Source organism: Vanellus vanellus (genome assembly GCF_965231255.1).
Source record: "Vanellus vanellus genome assembly, chromosome: 9".
Taxonomy (NCBI): domain Eukaryota; kingdom Metazoa; phylum Chordata; class Aves; order Charadriiformes; family Charadriidae; genus Vanellus; species Vanellus vanellus.
This window is the reverse complement of record NC_138914.1, coordinates 14291701-14309777: the sequence shown is the minus strand read 5'-3', so window position 1 is coordinate 14309777 and position 18077 is coordinate 14291701. Positions and strand designations below refer to the sequence as shown.

Sequence of the window (18077 nt, the reverse complement as noted above, 5' to 3'; positions counted from 1 at the left end):
AACAAAGACTAAAATTAAGTTTTATAAATGGGGTCATCTCAGGAACACACAGTGCAAGGCATGAAATCCAGAGGACTTGCTATGGCATTATTTGCAGAGGGATCTGGACAGGCTGGACAGATGGGCTGAGGCCAATGGTATGAGGTTCAACAAGGCCAAGTGTCGGGTCCTGCACTTGGGTCACAACAACCCCATGCAGCGCTACAGACTGGGGGCGGAGTGGCTCGAAAGCTGCCTGGCAGAAAAGGACCTGGGGGTGTTGGTGGACAGCCAGCTGAGTTTGAGCCAGCAGTGTGCCCAGGCAGCCAAGAAGGCCAACACCATCCTGGCCTGCATCAGGAATAGTGTGGTGAGCCGGACTAGGGAAGTAATCATCCCCCTGTACTCAGCACTGGTGAGGCCTCACCTCGAGTACTGTGTTCAGTTTTGGGCCCCTCACTACAAGAAGGACATTGAGGTGTTGGAGAAGGGCTACAAAGCTGGTGAAGGGTCTGGAGGACAAACCTTATGAGGAACGACTGAGGGATCTGGGGTTGTTTAGCCTGGAGAAGAGGAGGCTGAGGGGAGACCTTATCACCCTCTACAACTACCTGAAAGGAGGTTTTAGAGAGATGGGAGCTGACCTCTTCTCCCTGGTGACAAGTGATAGGACAAGAGGAAACGGGTTCAAGTTATGTCAGGGCAGGTTTAGATTGGATATTAGGAAGCATTTTTTCACTGAAAGGGTTATTAAACATTGGAATAGGCTGCCCAGAGAGGTGGTGGATTCACCATCCCTGGAGGTGTTCAAGAAAAGGGTAGATGAGGTGCTTAGGGACATGGTTTACAAGTGGTGGTGTTTTTATCAGGGTAGGTTAACGGCTGGACTTGATGATCTCGAAGTAGAATCATAGAATTAGTGAGGTTGGAAGGGACCTTTGAGAAACTACTCTGCTAATAGACTAATTATAGATTCCTGGGCACTTACACACTAGTCCATTTTCTTCGGTCTTTTGGTCAAATTTAGAAGTTTATCTTCAGCCTTGGTTAAATAACACTTTCAATATTCAGATCCTTTACTTGCCAGTGCCCAGATCTGAGCAGAACTTTGTAGTATCCAGACCACGGCTTAGTTAACGCAGCGCTTGCTGAATTGTTCTGCTTCTTAAAAGCCTGATCAAATGAGGAATTGTACCGTATATGGATGACCAAGGAAGAACAAAAAGCAACATTCCCTTCCTTCATTCCGGTTACTGAAATTTTGCCAAAGCCTCCAGCACTTGAACTTAAATATTTAAAACATGATAGTTGCTCACTGCCCTAACTAAGCCTACTCATGCTAATGTTACATTCACAGCAGGAATGCAATGGGAAAGCGACGTTTACCGTATGGGAGGCTACCTTTCCAATTACTATTCAAGCGTTCCACTAAGATTCTTGCTCAAACGGTATGCATACGTGCATGTGGGTCTGTTTTCAATTGAATTTGATTGAGAATATTTCTTTTAATTTATCAGGTAGAATTGAAGTTAATGACCTGGCAGCAGCAACGCTTAAGCAAACAAGTTATGCAAACACAAACCAGCCATCCTCTGCTTTAAAAAGTTACCATAAAGTTTCAACAAAAAGGCATTTGGATGAAAGTTTGCGATTTCTATAGCAATGTCCATTAACTTAGTTCCAAACTAATCTTGAACCCCAGAGTACACAAACCCAAGAACGCAACACGATCACTGGAGCAGCAACTGTTCCACAGGAAAAATGTTACCTACCAAGTCCCAGGAAAACATGCCTGTTCTTGTTCAGTTGCATCCCAGTCACAGCTCAAGTCATCTTAAAACCTTCCTCCTCCCGTATGCAGCTAACGGAACCGTTGCTTAGAGAACCCACTTTAGCTGGCTCCAGCACTCCTTTTCAAATTACAAACGCAAGACATTTAGCCCTAGGAAAACAATAGCTGGCAGATCTGTAGAGGAGGTATCGGAACCTGATTAATCATCTTCAGAAACTGCCCTTGAGAGGATAACGCCACTCAATGTCTATCACATCTTGTCCTTTCTCTCATCAGACCCGCTATAGCTTCAGCCTATGGAAAAAAGTTCAAAAATACCATCCAAGGTTTCTCACCTGACCCTGACCAATGCTGGTTTCAAGCACCAGAGGTTTCAAGCCAAGATGTACTCCAGGGGAAGGAAGCATACACAACTGCATTGTTATTCAAGATTGCAACAGCAGCTGAGAAACAGGCAGAAGAAAAACATTTCTTCAATCTATGGTGTAAGTGGAGAAGATCAGTCGCTTTGAAGAGCAAACTTTGACACTGGAAAAGCAGCTAGAGATGGAGAAAGGTGGAAATAGGTAGAATAAGCAGATGAGGGAAATTAAAGCAATAAACGTAAGCATCAGCTGTCACGTTAACAGCTTACTAGATGTTTGGTTTTCTTTTCAACTTTGTTTTGCAGTCACAAACCTACATATTTGATTATCCTTAAATACGTTGCCATACTGAAGCCAAATCACTCACTAATATGACACACAAGAACGTACTCCATTTCTCCCATTGTGGCATTCTTTTGTACTGGGATACTAAGCTTTTTCCATCAGATCCAGCAACCCAGTACATTAGTTATCCCCAAAGAGCTACAGCACACTGAGGCATCGCAGACTAATGCATGGAAGCCACATCTGCCAACAGTCTGCACTAGTCAGGAGAGCGCACTAATGTGGCGCACTAGTGGGGAGACTGCCTACATACATGGGAGAGCGCATGCAGTCATTAGCAAAAAAAAAAAAAAAAAAAAAAAATATTACACTGCAGTGCCAAGACCATCCTCAGAACAACTCTACCTGAATAATTTTCCTGTTAGCCCACTGGTTCCCTCTTCTTCAGCTCAGTTTCTTTCCCACCTTGTATTTCTGGAAGCACTTTATTCAGCTTTTCTAACAGCTCTCATGAGACAAATGATTTACTGAAATTTGGACAGAAAAAGTGTAATTTGATTTACCTAAGATGATCGGTCATTGCATCAAATAAAAATAAAACATTCATCTCATTATTTTCATCTACTCAGAGTTGAGATGATCCTGTGTTTCTTTTTCATTTTGAACGCCATTGAACAGCGTACTGGTTCTTAGGCAGTAACAACTCTGCACTTTCTGACTATTAATGCAAAGTTATCTGCATGGCAATAGCACAAGATACGCAATTCAAATTATCTCATGCATTAACCACAACCAGTTAGCATTGCAGATAACCCAGAACAAGCAGTCAGTATCATAGAAATACTGCAGAAGTTAGAAGTCTACCTTGGAAAACAGTGCTGTTTCCAGCAATGCTGCACTTCCACGTGGAGCCTGGACCCCAAACAGTCATTTAAAGATGGTTTGAGTGGACAGAAGCAATACAGAAGTCACAAACAAATATCTCCCTTTTCAGATCCACCGTAGGAAGAACCTTGTACGCTTTGGGTAATTTTTCTAATCCATTAGAAGGCCATCTGTATCCCAACTCACTCTAGCTGGCAGGGAGCACAGGGTACATCTAGACCTCAAAGGAAAGCTGGGGAGGAATTTTAGTATTTGAAGAGTTAATTGGCCAGCACTGACTAGGCCACTTCTCTGCCTACAGAGATCACATTAGAAACACAAGCTCCAAAAATACAGTGTATGGTTTGGATTAGCACTGCTCAGGTTGGCTGCTCTCCCCTGGCTTCCTTCCCTTCTGCTCTGACCAAGTAGAAAAAAAAATAAAAAAATTAAAACCCCATGATATATATCCAGCTCCCTTTCTATTATGTCTTATCCCTGGTCCTGAATAAAACAATCCTTAACACAAAGTCCTTTATCTTGCTCCCTCTTTTTATTAAGTATCATGTAGGTACAGTAAAAAATTGCAAGTGATATGAAATAAACCACTGTATTTCAGTAACAGGTAGCGAAAGAACAGCAACACACAAATCTCTTCCGGAGCGTTTCTATTCCTAAGACTTTTTAAAGTCTGAAGTTAACTAGATTTTTTTTTTTTTAATACAAAATTAAAATGGAGTCTGTTCTTTGGGGTCTTGTGGGTTTGGTGGGGTTTTTTTGTTTGTTTGTTTTGTTGTTTTTGTTTTTTTTTTTTTGAGGGCATGGCGTTGGTTGTTGTTTTTTGGGTTTTTTTTTTTGTTTGTTTTGTTTTTTTTTTAAAGTGTGAACTAAAACAGAAATAAAAAACAAAACCCAAAAAACCCCACACAGTAAAAACTTACAAAACCACACATTGACAACGAGGGAACCCATCTTTAGAAAGAGCTCAGCATCTGCTACTCTCTCTCAAGAGATTGAGCCAAAAAGATTTGAGAAGTTTTTATTGCCAGATCTAAATTTCATTCCACAGGCACTGGATCAGGTCTTTAATCCTTTACTTAACCACAAAGAACTGTGCTGAGGAGTTTAATTCTTCCAAAACAACTGATAATATCCTAAATGTTGAAAGCGGAGTACTTGCCAGTGTAAGCCAAATCCTGTATGTTTTGCTTTTAAGTAAATGCCACAGCAGATGCAAAACCAGTAGGATTCACACTGATGTTTTCTAGGAAAGGAGAAAATCTCCAAAAAACACAACCCATGCTTTAGAAGTGGCAGACAATTAAAGAAACAGTTTAATACTTGTGCCGAATTAAACTACACGTATAACATTATGCGTATATGTTTAACTTATTGATTTAGGATTTAAGATTCTTGTATTTTATCACCTGTATATTTTAATGTATTATGAACTGCCTTTTCATGATTTTATCAGTTACATTTAATTGATTGTCCTCCCCAAGCCAATTTTCTGAACTGTCCTCCTTCACAGCATTTCAACAAAAAGAAAGTGTTCAAGGCAAGCTAGACTTCTTCCACAGCAGATGAACCACAGCATTTTAAAGGCCGTTTCTCTCACTATTGGTTAAGAATAAGCCAAGAAGCATTGGGAAAAAAAAAAAAAGATGTAGAAACAGCATTCAGACATACTCTCAGAAAGTTTAGCAAGGGTTCTATCTATTTGCAGTGCAAAAACCAGTCAAGATATCCTGAAATTTGGAAAGGGTGTATTTATGAAGACCAAAGAATGCAAACTGGAAGTGGTAAAAACATATTTAAGATTTCACCATGAAAGCTCAAATACAAGTGTCTTCATGATCCACTTCAGCAGGGTTTGATCCAACTTTGTTTTCCGCTATTTAAATGTTCTCCAACAAGACATAACTGTGCAACTCTGTGTAAAAAGTCCTTAAATACACCAAAATTAGTTCTTACTACATTTATGTACTAAAGCTCACTAGAGTCAGAGAGATCTTGGGACATGAGGTCAGCCGAAGTACTCATATGGGTAAAAGCAGATATCTGTTACGATTTGGATAGCTACAGTGGTTTGAAGGAAATAGTCTTGCAAATACTATTTGGGTTATTCTATCAGACACTGATAGAATTTTTTTGTTGGATGAGCCATAGAAACTAAAGAATGTTTGCCAAAAAAAAAAAAAAACCAAACAAAACCAAAACAGGCCAAGGTTATCTAGCCAAGAAAGAAGCTTAAATAAAATATCTCTTTTCATATGGTGAAAGTATACGAAGCCATGAAGCTCCTCAGTATCACACTTAGAAAATTATGCTTCTTAAAAGTTCATGAAGTCAATATAATTTAACAGCAAATAGTCCCTTGCCAACACAGTATCCACTACTGGTTTAAACTGACACTCTCCATTTACTCAGAGACCTGAGTAGATAAACAGAAGCAAGTTTCTCACGATTTTCATATTTGAGTTCTCAGGTGACCTCTCGAAAGTACAGCATTTCATAAACACACCTACAACTTTTGAGATTGAAATGCTCAACGTTAATAACAGCAATTGTCTACTGCAAAACTCGAGGATGGTGAAGGTTGGACCTGATATGAACATTCCTCTTCCCCTTTAATGATAACAGCTCAACCACACCTAACAGATGGAAAATCTGACAACGTCTAAAGAGGCACCTCCCAAGGTCAGTCCAACGATTGGGTGTCCTCATGATTTATTACATAAGAAATAACGTTGTGCTCTATTACATCAGATACATTCTTCAGCTCCAGCGCAAAGCAAAAATCCCCACGTGATCCGCCTACAGATAAACATCAACATAACCGTTTACCAATAACACAGCTACTCAGCCTTCAAGGCACTCGCAAACTTCTAACAAAACGCAGTACAAAATGGCAGCATACTGTACTTTTATACACGCACCAATGAAGCTATTAACATCCACCAGCTTGCTCTAACATCTGCCAGTAATTATATTAAAACCAAACGGATAGGAACCTGAACATAAAGCAAAAAGAAAAGTTTCTGCTTCTGACAAGTCCCGAAAAAACCCCAACAGTGGTCTTCGTACTTGGCTGCCATGTACATGCTTTGTGGCTGCTTTATACCTGCAGCACTTGATCACAGGTAAGGCAACACTGAGTCAACACTTACAGTTAATGGATATAAATCTGGTCATCCTGAATACATCTGTCTCTGCCTCCTCACTCAGTTCAGACTTGACCCCTCCTACGATCTTTCACAACTCTCAAGACAGAGAGAGTGATTCTAATTAACCAACCTGGAACATCTCCTGCGCTGCAAAACATCTTTAAAGGAATCTTAACATATTATCATCTGTTTTACTCCATCTTCCAGTATTTCTAACGTGCTCGCAATTGTGCAATCCAAAGCTAGAATCCCTAACACTAGGCAGAAGGATGAACACACACCATACAACATTTTGCATTACTTTTCATAGAAGGATTTTTTTTGTTTGTTTGTTTTGAGACAACAATGATAAGAACAAAAGTTGCAGTTCTCGCCTGTTTTGCATCGGCCTTTTAAGTTGCTGCTGTTCTTAAGCTACTATGATCTTTTGCACCTGGATAAGGAAGGCAAAGAGAATTCTACCCCACTGAAAAAAAACCCACCACTTTTCTTTTTCAATTAAAGCAAGCTACATTAAGACACAGCAGCACTAGAATTTGACAGTCATGCTCACCTTCAACTAAATTCACTAAACAAAATATACTTAGATCAATATTGTGGAGCGATTATCACCAAACCTATCAGTAAAATAAGATTAATCTATATCAAAAGCGCCTTACTATGCCTTCCTATAGGAACTTTTATAAAACAGAAATAAAAACGTCACGAGTTGTTACAGTTTATAAACTGAAAGACTGGAGAGATTGAAAGGCCATTGAAATAATCTTCAAGGACATTCAGAATTCTGCCAACACTACATTTTTGCTGCAGAAATCCTAGGCTCATGCTCTTCAAGGTAGATTTCAAGTGCTCGTGAGCAAATAGCACTAACTCAATCGGATAGTGAACTGTTTGCTGTGTCAAAGCTTTTTCCCAAACACATATATATAATTTTTCTTTTTGCTATATGGATAATGAACCCCAGATGGCAATTTACATAGGCAACAGCATAAAGGAATCCATGCACTGCTGGTGCTCTCAGCCTCAATCAGAGCAAGCATGGGCGTTCGAGAATGTTACTGTTTATTTTTAATTGCTGTGTCCCTCCTTCGTGCAGGTTCAAGCGGTCAAAGATGTCGAAGTCCATTAGCAGAACTGGAAGGTGATGCCACTTCACTTGGGGAGAGGGTTCCTCAAATTTAAAAAGCAGCTGGTCTGTAATGTCCCTAAATGCCCAGTGGGCACCAGCTGTCAATCTCAGTTACCACAGGGTCAGGGCAAAAAAAGGTCACAGAGAGTCATAAACCACAATGTGTTGTGAAATGTGCTTCCTCCGTTACCTTGTAGGCCTGAGAAAGGTTTGACCTTTTATAGGTATCCTAACCCAACTCTGCATGATGCTAGCAGGGGTAAGTACAACACACAACTCAAACTTACAAAAGTTGCTTCCTTTCACTGCGCCCCGGTTTCCATACGTGTACAATGGGAACACAAATAGTCACAAGCTGCTAGTGGCAAAAAGCACAGCGCAAAACTCTGCCCACCGCTACCACCACTCAGAGGTTTGATCGCATCTTCTGTTTCACACAGGGCAGGGGAAGGATCAATTCGTTAACAGCAATCAAAAATAACTAAAGCTCTGAAGGAATTTGTTAATGCCATAAAAGCCAAGCGATCCGGCTCCGTTTGGTCAATGACCTGTTTCCCTGCTAACTTGCCTTTCACTTCACTGCTCCCCCAATCACTTGGGAAGAAAGCACCTTTTAAAGTTCCCCACTTAAAGCCTTCCCTACCATCCTTTTAAATACCTATTTGCAATATGCAAGTTCTTCGCTATATTTTTGTTATTTTCCCCTTCATACAGATTCTCAAAAAACAGACTGATTCCTAAAGATATTTCTCCAAAACATTCCTGGACTATACACGAAGAGCTGAACAGTCATTTCCAGATACAATCTAGTTACGCATTCTTTCTTTGCAAGAAGCAATTACGCTGCTCTGTCTCGCCCCCACCTCCCAGGGCGCAAAGTGACAGGAGGTTTGGCCAGGGCTACGCAGAAGGCAAGCGGCGAGGCAGCCACGCGAGCGCCCTGCGGGGCAGGGGACATCGCCCACCACCCATCACCTGCCTTGCCCTCCAAACTGCTTGTCCCTCCGTGTACCCCTTGGTGCAGGAAGGCCCAGAACAGCAAGCAGGACACAAGAGAAAAGGGAAGGAACCCTGGAAAAGGGGAAAGCAGGAGAGGTTGAAACCAGAGCAAAGCATATTTTCCCTGCAGGAATTACAAGCATGGTTTCCCACAACGGGCTGCATGCTGCAAGCGAGAACATGGGCAGTGAGCAGACACCATGGGGTACACACCATGCTAATCACTTTTATGAAAAGGACAACATGATATATACTAGATAGCCACAGGTATGACAGAAGAGGCTGAGCAAAAATTACTTCTCAGTTATCAGCAAAACATTTCAGGTGAAACCTGAATGCCTCGCTTAGTCCTTCACTTGCCCACAAAGTACAGGCAAAAATGAAGAAGCATCATGTTTGTTCACCCAAAGAATAAGGTCCTTATAGTAACATGACTTGAGGACAATAATGACACCACCGGAAGGGTCCCATCCAGGCTGGTTCAGCCAAAAGCCGCCTACTCTCAGAACGTAACTAGCTGGGTCCACTTCAAGTGGTAGCTACAAAACAGTCCTCAAGTCTTGACTCATTTTGGGCAATTAATAAAAAGGGAAAAAACGGCATCTGTGAAACAGGCTTCAGCTGTTCCAAGCATAAAGTCACCTTGCTTTCTTTTAAAAGATGAAGCTATTTTAAGAAAAATAGGAACAACAGTTAAGCAGTTCAAAGACCACTGAAAGGCCTCTTGACTTTCTACAGCCTCTCTAAAACACCCAACTGCAGCAAGCCACCTAACTGCATCCCAGCAGTTCTCCCAGGACATGCTGACATCAATTAAAGCCCCAGCAAACAGAGAGAATGCGCATAAAGCACTTCAACGTCCTCTTCTTGTCATTTCCTTCGTTTCCAGACATCTCGGGAAGCCCACCCACCCAGGATCTTTTGCAAGCCTTCTCACTGCAGCACATCTCAGAAGAAAGTAACCTCACTCAAACCTTGTTCAGTCCTTGGCCATATCCCATCTTGGGAACATGCCCACCTTTGCTTTTCTGAATTTGAAAGTCTAATGTGCTAAGCCAGGTCAGTCTTCCCTCTTCATTCAACTAAAATTGAGCAAGTAGCTTTACTGTCTGCCTTATGTAAAAACCTTGAACTCTCTTCCTATTGTAATCCGGCTTATAGTAAAGTACAAAAACAAAAAAAAAAACGACAGACATTGGAAATAATTGAATAATTTCAGATTGGAAGAGAACACTCTCTTCTTTGTTGAGTGTGTCTTTCTACCAGGAAAACTGCGGGGGGGAGTGAAAATGAGAGACTCACCTTCAGGGCAGGAATCTCCACATTGTCACCAAGGCTAACAGAGCCAGAAAGAATAGTCCCTGTCATCACCGTGCCTTGACCCTTGATAGAGAAACAGTGGTCGACTGCCATAAGGAAGTGTCCTGAGGGGTCTCTTGATGGCAGGTAAGCCTGAGACTTCAGGACCTGAAAAAAAAAAAAAAAAAAAAAAAAAAAAAAAAAGATAAAAGCAGCACCATGCCTGGGTGAAAAGTCATGACAGTCATCCAGCAAAAGGAAGGCAAGTGGATGATTGATTGAACAAGCTTGCAGTTTTACTGATTTCAGGCATCTCCCAATGAGCTTAGAACGCACCAATGTCAAATTAACTGCGCATTCCATAGAGGAGACGCACACTTAGCAGCAGGAACAGTTCGATTTTCTGCCTTAGAAAGATTTGGTGCAGCACATTTAGCTTGGTTAGCAAAATTGCACTGGCAATAAAGTTGCTGCCAAACCCAATATAAACACCGCAGCAAAGAAAAAAAAAAAAACAGCTTTATGTCCCCACTGCCCCTTCCCCCCCACAAAAAGTACAATTTTACAGTGCGTTTTGCTACTTCAGCTTTTTTGGATTTTGTGAAAATGAACTTATATACAGATATTAGTGTCCCATAAAGTCCATCCTTGCCTCCCTCCCAGAAAAACTATTATATTGGGTTAAGTTTTCAAAGTCAACTTCCCCTTCATATTTCTGTTAACGCTTTTTGGAGGAATAAACCACTAAAAAATAGCTGTGAAAGTACCATTTTCTGGAGAAATTCTCCAAGTTTAGGATTTTTGTTTTGCTTATAAATACTATGTTTCTTAAGATATATCATCGTAGACAGAAGACCTTAATTATAGAAATGCAGTCATGTACCCAACAGTGCTTCAGAGGAACTGGTTCACCCCATCTCAAATCACTTTTGATCTCTGCCTGTTGTAACATCAGCATATCAACTTGGCACTGACTTTACCATCTACTTTTAAGGTCAGAAACTGCAGGTTAAGCCCAAGTTGTAATGGTAGAACAACGGAGAGAGCCTCTTACCAAGGACAGAAAGGACAATACCTTGAAGCTCAACGGCAGGGCTCACGCAGCATTTGCCAGCTCGGCTGATATTAAGTCTCAGAGTTGACAGAAACAGCTGCAACATGGGTATTTCCTTCAAAGGTTTTAAGCCTTGGGAAGACCTCGGGTAAATCTACCTGGAACCAGATGAAGGCAGAACTATGGACTTGCCTATCTCCACCTCTCTAGGCATTGCTGTGGGCAATAGTCTTGCTAAGTCTATTCTAAGGCCATACACCACATCACACCCCGGTGCCCACGGCAGACCACACGTGCCTGGGAGGAGGTACGACAAGCCAGGCTGCCCTGGGCCAGTCATCCCTAGGCTTTTGATGACTGGTGCCGCACCCTAACTTCAACAATTTGCAAGTATTTTAAACCTGGCAGGGTCCAAATCAGACCTTGTCAAGTCTGCAAAGACCGATACCTTTGTTTTAGGACTACTTTCTGCTGTCTGCAAATAACAGTGGCGCGCCTCCGGGGCAAAGATGCTACTTCTCCCTAAAGCTTATTCACAGAAAGGGTGACAAGTCTACGACAAGCTAAAATAGTTGTTTGAGAGCAGTTAGTAAGTGTCCTGCCCGTCACAGTATAAGCTTCATGCCATATGACTCAGTTTTTCGAAAACCTGAGAATTTCTTCTCTCCCACCAGCCACCCCACATTGCTGGAACTAAGTATACCTGTACAGCATCAGTTTGCTTAAAGTCTTCTCTTGTTCATATGGGTCTGATATAATGTTAGTTATACAATCATATATTTTTTTTTCCAGGCCCTGGCTCATTCAGGGCACAGGGTAAATCCAGGCCATGCTTTTTATCTTTTGCAGATGTGCAAGGCAGGCAGTGAGTAAGGCAGCCTATCACAGAGAAAAATGGTCTTATCGGGAAGGCAGGTGGTGCTCCTCTAGAGAATGGATTCTATACTTGCTTATACCAGAACTCCCCTGTATTGTCATTCTCTTAAAAATGAAACTTTCCACGGGTAATCACTGACTGTACACCACAAACTGTCAAAATAGAAACCTCAAAGCTTAACAGAAGTGCTAAGCACTCACAATTGCAATCAGAATTGGCAGGTGCTATGATCTGAACACGAGCACATCCCGAAAGAGTTCCTAGTTTCCTCAAATTTGGCAACTAAAATTAGTAAACTCGGTGGACTTAACTCCTTTATGCCTCAGCTTCTCAATCTAAATATGGATTAAAGTCACCTCTACACTTCCTATAAGTCTTTTGGAAGTAAATTAACTGTTTGCCAAGTGCTCATGACCACAGCAGTGTGTGCCAAAGAAAAGTCCAGGAGGAAATTAATCATTCTGAATGCAGAGCAGTATATGAATGGAGTCATGAGGCCACACAGAGAATAATGACAATTAAAATAAAATACGGACTACCTGCTCACTAGTTGAGCCCTGTCCATCCTGCGCAAGGAAGAGGGTAGGGGTTGTTCAGAATGAAGAGTCATGCACTTAAACACTGGATCATAATACATACATGAAGGAAGGAGACAATTTCCAAAGCACAACTTACGAGTGCCTGACCACAACTTTACTGTTTTCTTAACTGTGGTACAATCATAACACAGCACCTACCGAGGATATGGTAGAATTTTAAAGCTGTTTTTATTCATTATGTTTTGTAATTCTTTACAACTTTAAAACCAATTTCACCACACGTGTGATAGCTGTTTAAGACACAGCTATTCAAAGGTATTGAAACCTAGTAGTTGAAAAAGAAGATCCACTCTGGGGGCATGCAACCTCAGCTTCTCCATTCACTGGAAGGAATGCCTAGAGAATCATATTTCTTAAAGCTGACATTAATGAAGGAGTTCCTCAGCTCTAGATACCAATACAATATACTCCAAAAGACTTAAAGAAAAGTTCAAGCGTGTTTTATGTTGTTATTATGTTCTTCAGCAGGTACCTCAATTAATTCAGAAACACCTAGCGGATTCTCAGACTCTGGGGCTTCTGGTCCACCGGGCTTTGCTGCAACAGCAACAATAGGACACCCACAGAACCTGAAAGAGAGAAAGACTCCCACCATTAGACCACAGATCTCCTACATGTGTCAATGTAAAGTAGTTCCAGACTCATCTGACAATGAAGGCAAGGAAACTCCTTCAAATTCTGATTTATAGCTCTTTCCACACAGCGAAGAACTGACAATTTTTTCTTTAATTACTAGCATCTGCGCTACTGGACTTCACTATGAAATCTTCAATCCTGTTTAATATTAGCTACCGATTCGGCTCTGTGGCAGTTAAAAGCAAGACCTCAAATTTATTTCAGAAGCAAGGTTCTGTTACCCAACCTTACTGCAGTGGCTTTCCATTCAAGCCATTTTCCCTGGAGACTAGCACTGTTTTCAGCTTTCATTAAAGCAATTATAAAGGTGGCTGTAGAGCCATAACCTTCAAAAGAGGAGCCAAATGCAAGATGGCAACACAACATCTACCTGAGTCCGCAAGCAAACCACAAGACTTGAAGACAACAGAAAGATCTAGATCTACTGAAACCAAAGTTCATGAAACCCACAATCTCAAACATGCAAAGGTTCAGAGAAGAGCAGTACCTCCACCATTGGCCTCAGTTTAGCTTTTCTCTTGCTAATTTTGAATTTTACTGTTCAAGTCCTTAGTATTCCACAGCTTTTTTAAAAGTCTGCTGACTGAACTCATAAATTTTGCTCTCTAAAACCTAGTGTTTGAATAGTCAGATAGCCTGTTTTGCCTACATTTTGGAAAGTTAGACTACAAGTCAAATTGCTATTGCATTTTTGCAGAAATTCGGGATCAACCGTGTAAGATATACATATTAAAGCAATGGAATAATAATCAGCAATAAAACAAAAAAGATGATTCTTATAGATACTTGATTCTTATGCAACACGTTCAGACCAAACATAATTATCGTTGTCATCCTTTTGACACCCTCCTCCTACAAATTTTATCAAAAAGGAAGTGAGCTGGGAGGAAAAAGACAGTACCTTGATAAAGAAACGTAACATTCTACAGAGGGAGCTCATTTACTGACCAAACAGTAATCGAGCATATAAGGAATTTTCTTTGTTTATATGCCATAAGTCTGAGGCATCTAGGGATAAAGGGTAATAAAAATGTGCACTGAATATTTCTGTGATTAACCATAAAACTTTTGGAAGTTTATTTTCATACAAATACTGTAGGGTATTATATATCAATAAGTAGAAGTTTATGCTAAACCAGGTGCTTTACTCCTTTTTCCATATACCAGAACAAACTGGAGTAATCATATACTGCTTTTGGAGGCACTTCCAAACATGATTCAGCCCTACTAAAACTCTTAGTCCATCACACCGATTTATTGTCAGAGTTTAGATCCTGCTGGACAAAGATAAAAGCTGGCATGTGCAAAAACCTATGAAAAAATAGCAATTTCATTCATAGGGACAGCTTGCTTTTACTTTTGGCACCAATGCATGGAACAAGCAAGTTTTGATTAGGTTAAATTTACAAGTGTCAAACTATGCAAATATACGACTATTGCTTTCCTCTGTCTATTTTTTCCACCTTCCATGGAATGTCCTGACTACAATAACTTCCCCAGCATCAAGGGCAACACCTACTCTATAGCTGCAAGAGACTTCAGATTTCCTTACTGCTATGGAATTATGCACGCGTGCCGGTGTGTGTAGAGAAATAATCGTCAAAAAGTAAACTATTCCTGGAAAAAAACCCTCATTGTCAAGCGTTTAAGGTTAGAGGCAGCTGTCACCCAGTCTCAGGGTACGCTTTGCTAATAAGAGTAGTTTAGAAATACAAAAACAGTTAGAGAACATGCATTTGGAAATTCAAAGTAAAGTGGGAAAAGCGGCTGTTGAGAAACAACTCAAGCCCGAGATACAACAGGACAAGCACTTCACAGTCAGGCCCAGGTCAGCAGTGCTTTCAGAGCACCATAAAGCAGAGTGCACATGCAAAAACTGAATTTTTGTTATGAGAACAATACACAGACATCCAATAAAAGAGCATTTCTAGGATCCAGAGTTCAAATGAGTAAATTAAAACATTGCGATACAACCGTTTCTCTCCAGTTGGAAACACGGCTGTTGTGATCAGCTGATGCACATCCTTGTTTTAAAAGGTGGTTAGAGGTAAGGACCTCCCAGTTAGCATGTCACCCGTTTCAAAAACTCACTTCCCCCTTCAGTTTTGACAAAGGCTGCTAATTTTCAGGACATGCTGTAAAGACCCACCTGTACTGCAGGATATAAAGAGAAGATTTAATTCAAGCAGTGTACATAAAGTATTTCTGAACACCAGTTTCCTTAGAAAAAATTGTCTTCCTTTTATGAACATGCAACTAGTGAGGTCTTTTTTCCCAATCATTCACAATACCATCTCGGACAAAATCAAGAATGAACTAACACCTGCAGCAGCAATTACTACCCTTCAAGAAGAATAAACAAACTTTAGAAGAAGGACGAAATAAAAGTAAGCAGTATACCAAGATAAACTTTCTCAAACATCATTAACTTCTTGGCATAGATGAGAAACAGATAGAAAATAACTATTAATTGTAATGCTGCTTAATTCACATTCTATACATCTACCTTTCAAAATAATCAAATAAAACCACAAAAAAGCCATTAGATAATTATCTCTAAATTTTTATTAACTTTATTACCCTCAATGCTATCCCCATTGGGATTATCTGAGAATTTGATCAGACTCACAGCTATAAAAAAAATTGTTGATCCAAAATGCTTTGAGATATTGCAGGTGTCTCCTTTCTCTAGCTCCCGTAAAACAAGGGGCAGCACCCTACAGAGAAAACCAAGCAACCTTGTATTTATTTGCCCTTAAAATAAAAAGCAGCCGGAGAGAACTGAAATTTGTAGGATTCTGTCTAAGTTGACAAGAGAGAGTTTCACTTTCTTGGTGACTTCTGTAATGTTCTCAGCAAAATGAACAGACCCAACACAGGAACTGGAAAGACACCGAGATCTTCGTAGTCACTATTTTGGCTGTTGCACAATTGAAAGGGAAGCTGTGCTTCAATTTGTGCAGCCACCAAATGAGTACTGTGTCTGTACTGTATCTTCCCACTTCATAACAGCCATATTTCCACTCATGAATCTCACTGCACTCCACTTGTTACGTACACCTCAATTTACCTAAACAGGACTGACAAACATCATTCGAGCCAGAGGCACATTACATTATATGAACTTCCATCATTCTGCTCTCCCTAGTTAGGGCAATCACATTTTTCGCCCTCAGTTAAGGGGAAGCCCTAACATTTTCTTTTCAACAGTGAAAAGAAAACCCAGTTCTTCACATGGGTATTCTGGCTTTGTTTTATCCAATCTGAACTCCCAGCAGCCTTTTAAACTGAAAAGTGTCGTTATAGGAAAATATTTCTCTACACATGACACCAGCAGATACAAATTCAGGACTGCATTTGAATTTCTGGTAATCTTCCACTCTCTTCTCACCATCTTTGCTAGATGTCTCTATGTATTTCACCTAGCAGGGGCCAGACTTGGTGCGTTTAGAAGCGTGTCGGCAGGGAAATGTGGGTGAAGTTATTTTCGTTAAACATTTGGTTACAAGTTAGCTGTTAATATTACTGTTAACTTACTTTGTGTTTTCCAAGGTCTTCTGCATTTTCTTAGTCATCTTCTCAATGGCACTTTGTCTCTTCTCCTCTGGAAGGAGATCTATTTTGTTCAGAACTACCACCATCTTCTGGCAGGCAATTTGCCCAATTACCAAGCACTCTGCTGACTGCGTCTGCATCCCTTTTGTCACGTCTATTACAAGCATCATCAAATCAATAATCTGGGCACCTGGAGGAGAATTCATAGTCAGTATTGCAGCAGCATAAAAAGATTAAGGATCATTTTCTCAAGTAGTTTCCATTAAAACTGTCAGGATACGTACAAATGACCAAAAAGATGAACAAAACACAAGTCAAAGTAAGCACTGAATGCATGACTGCGTTTGAAAATAAGACCTCAGGAATTTAAGTTATTATATATGCTACCACCAGATTATACAAAATATGGAAGCGTGTGATAGTTTATATATTCTTCCACGTTAATGGCTCAAGTTCAAGGATGTTATCACTGCATTCAAAATTAAAAAAAAAAAGTAAGAAGACTACCCTTGCAACAACACAAGCATGACACTTGCCTCAATTAAACAAGATAACATAAGAAGCTAATGAAGAATATAGTACAGCCAAAGAAACATGCAACATTGCAGACAATTGCACACTCTGAACAACCCCAATACGAGCCACCTACGTGCCACGCTACGTACACAAAACTACGTCTGCAATCCCCAGTGCCCACCTGCTTCCCACAATTTCTTCTTTCACAGCCCAAAATTTGATAAAAGAAAAAACAAGATGACTGCCACCAGAAGCAGGTTTACCCAAGTCTAAATAAATTCCTACAGTCTCTCAGTATGAGGAAAAGTTGATCTAAACCCTGCAATATAGTGTCATTAACTACCAATTCAGATCTACATACATACCTACCTTCACACACAGCCACAAACAGATCCCATTCTTAGATCTCTTCAAGAAAAATTTCCTAAATTTTAGGCTGAAGTTACCTATCATGCTTATCAATTATTTTTATTTTATTTTTTTCAAAGTTCTGTTCCCATGAACCTTTAATCCTTTGATTGAAGCAACCTGAATTTCATGGATTTAAGTAAGTTTTCAAGGAAGCTTTTGATGAATGTTGGGCCTTCCACTAACTACATTCAGAACTCTGTCTCCAAGTAGCTGAAATACTTTGAATACCAATGAAGTAAGGTGCAAGAGATTTAGTGTTCAGAAGTTTAAACATAAAAAACTTAAAATCTAAAGCTGAACTACCAGAAAGTCACATAAAAAACCCCACATTTTGAAAGATGATAGAAGTTAGAAATTATGCAAAATTGCAGCATTGTGAAATTAAGTACTTTAAGTATTTGCCTTAAGCTTTTGATCAGAACAAACAAAAAAAAATAATCAATACAACTGTTCCTTGTTCCTTCGCCCTTTCCAACCTTCCTCCCCCTCCTCTTTTTTTTAAAGCTTTTACAGTGGCTATGACAACAGCTACCCTTGTTCATAATTCCCA

The 18077-nt window shown here is 40.3% G+C and overlaps 1 protein-coding gene across 1 annotated transcript in view; it reads right to left on the bottom strand.

Annotated features, from left to right (window-relative positions):
* EEFSEC (eukaryotic elongation factor, selenocysteine-tRNA specific) overlaps positions 1–18077 on the bottom strand; it is a gene marked incomplete at its 5' end in the record, with an annotated part of 132879 nt that overhangs the window by 78607 nt on the left and 36195 nt on the right. The window contains 3 exons of the mRNA XM_082487799.1: positions 9883–10047; positions 12882–12978; positions 16583–16790. Of these exons, the coding sequence (XP_082343925.1) occupies positions 9883–10047; positions 12882–12978; positions 16583–16790 (470 nt within the window). The remainder of the gene's footprint in view (positions 1–9882; positions 10048–12881; positions 12979–16582; positions 16791–18077) is intronic.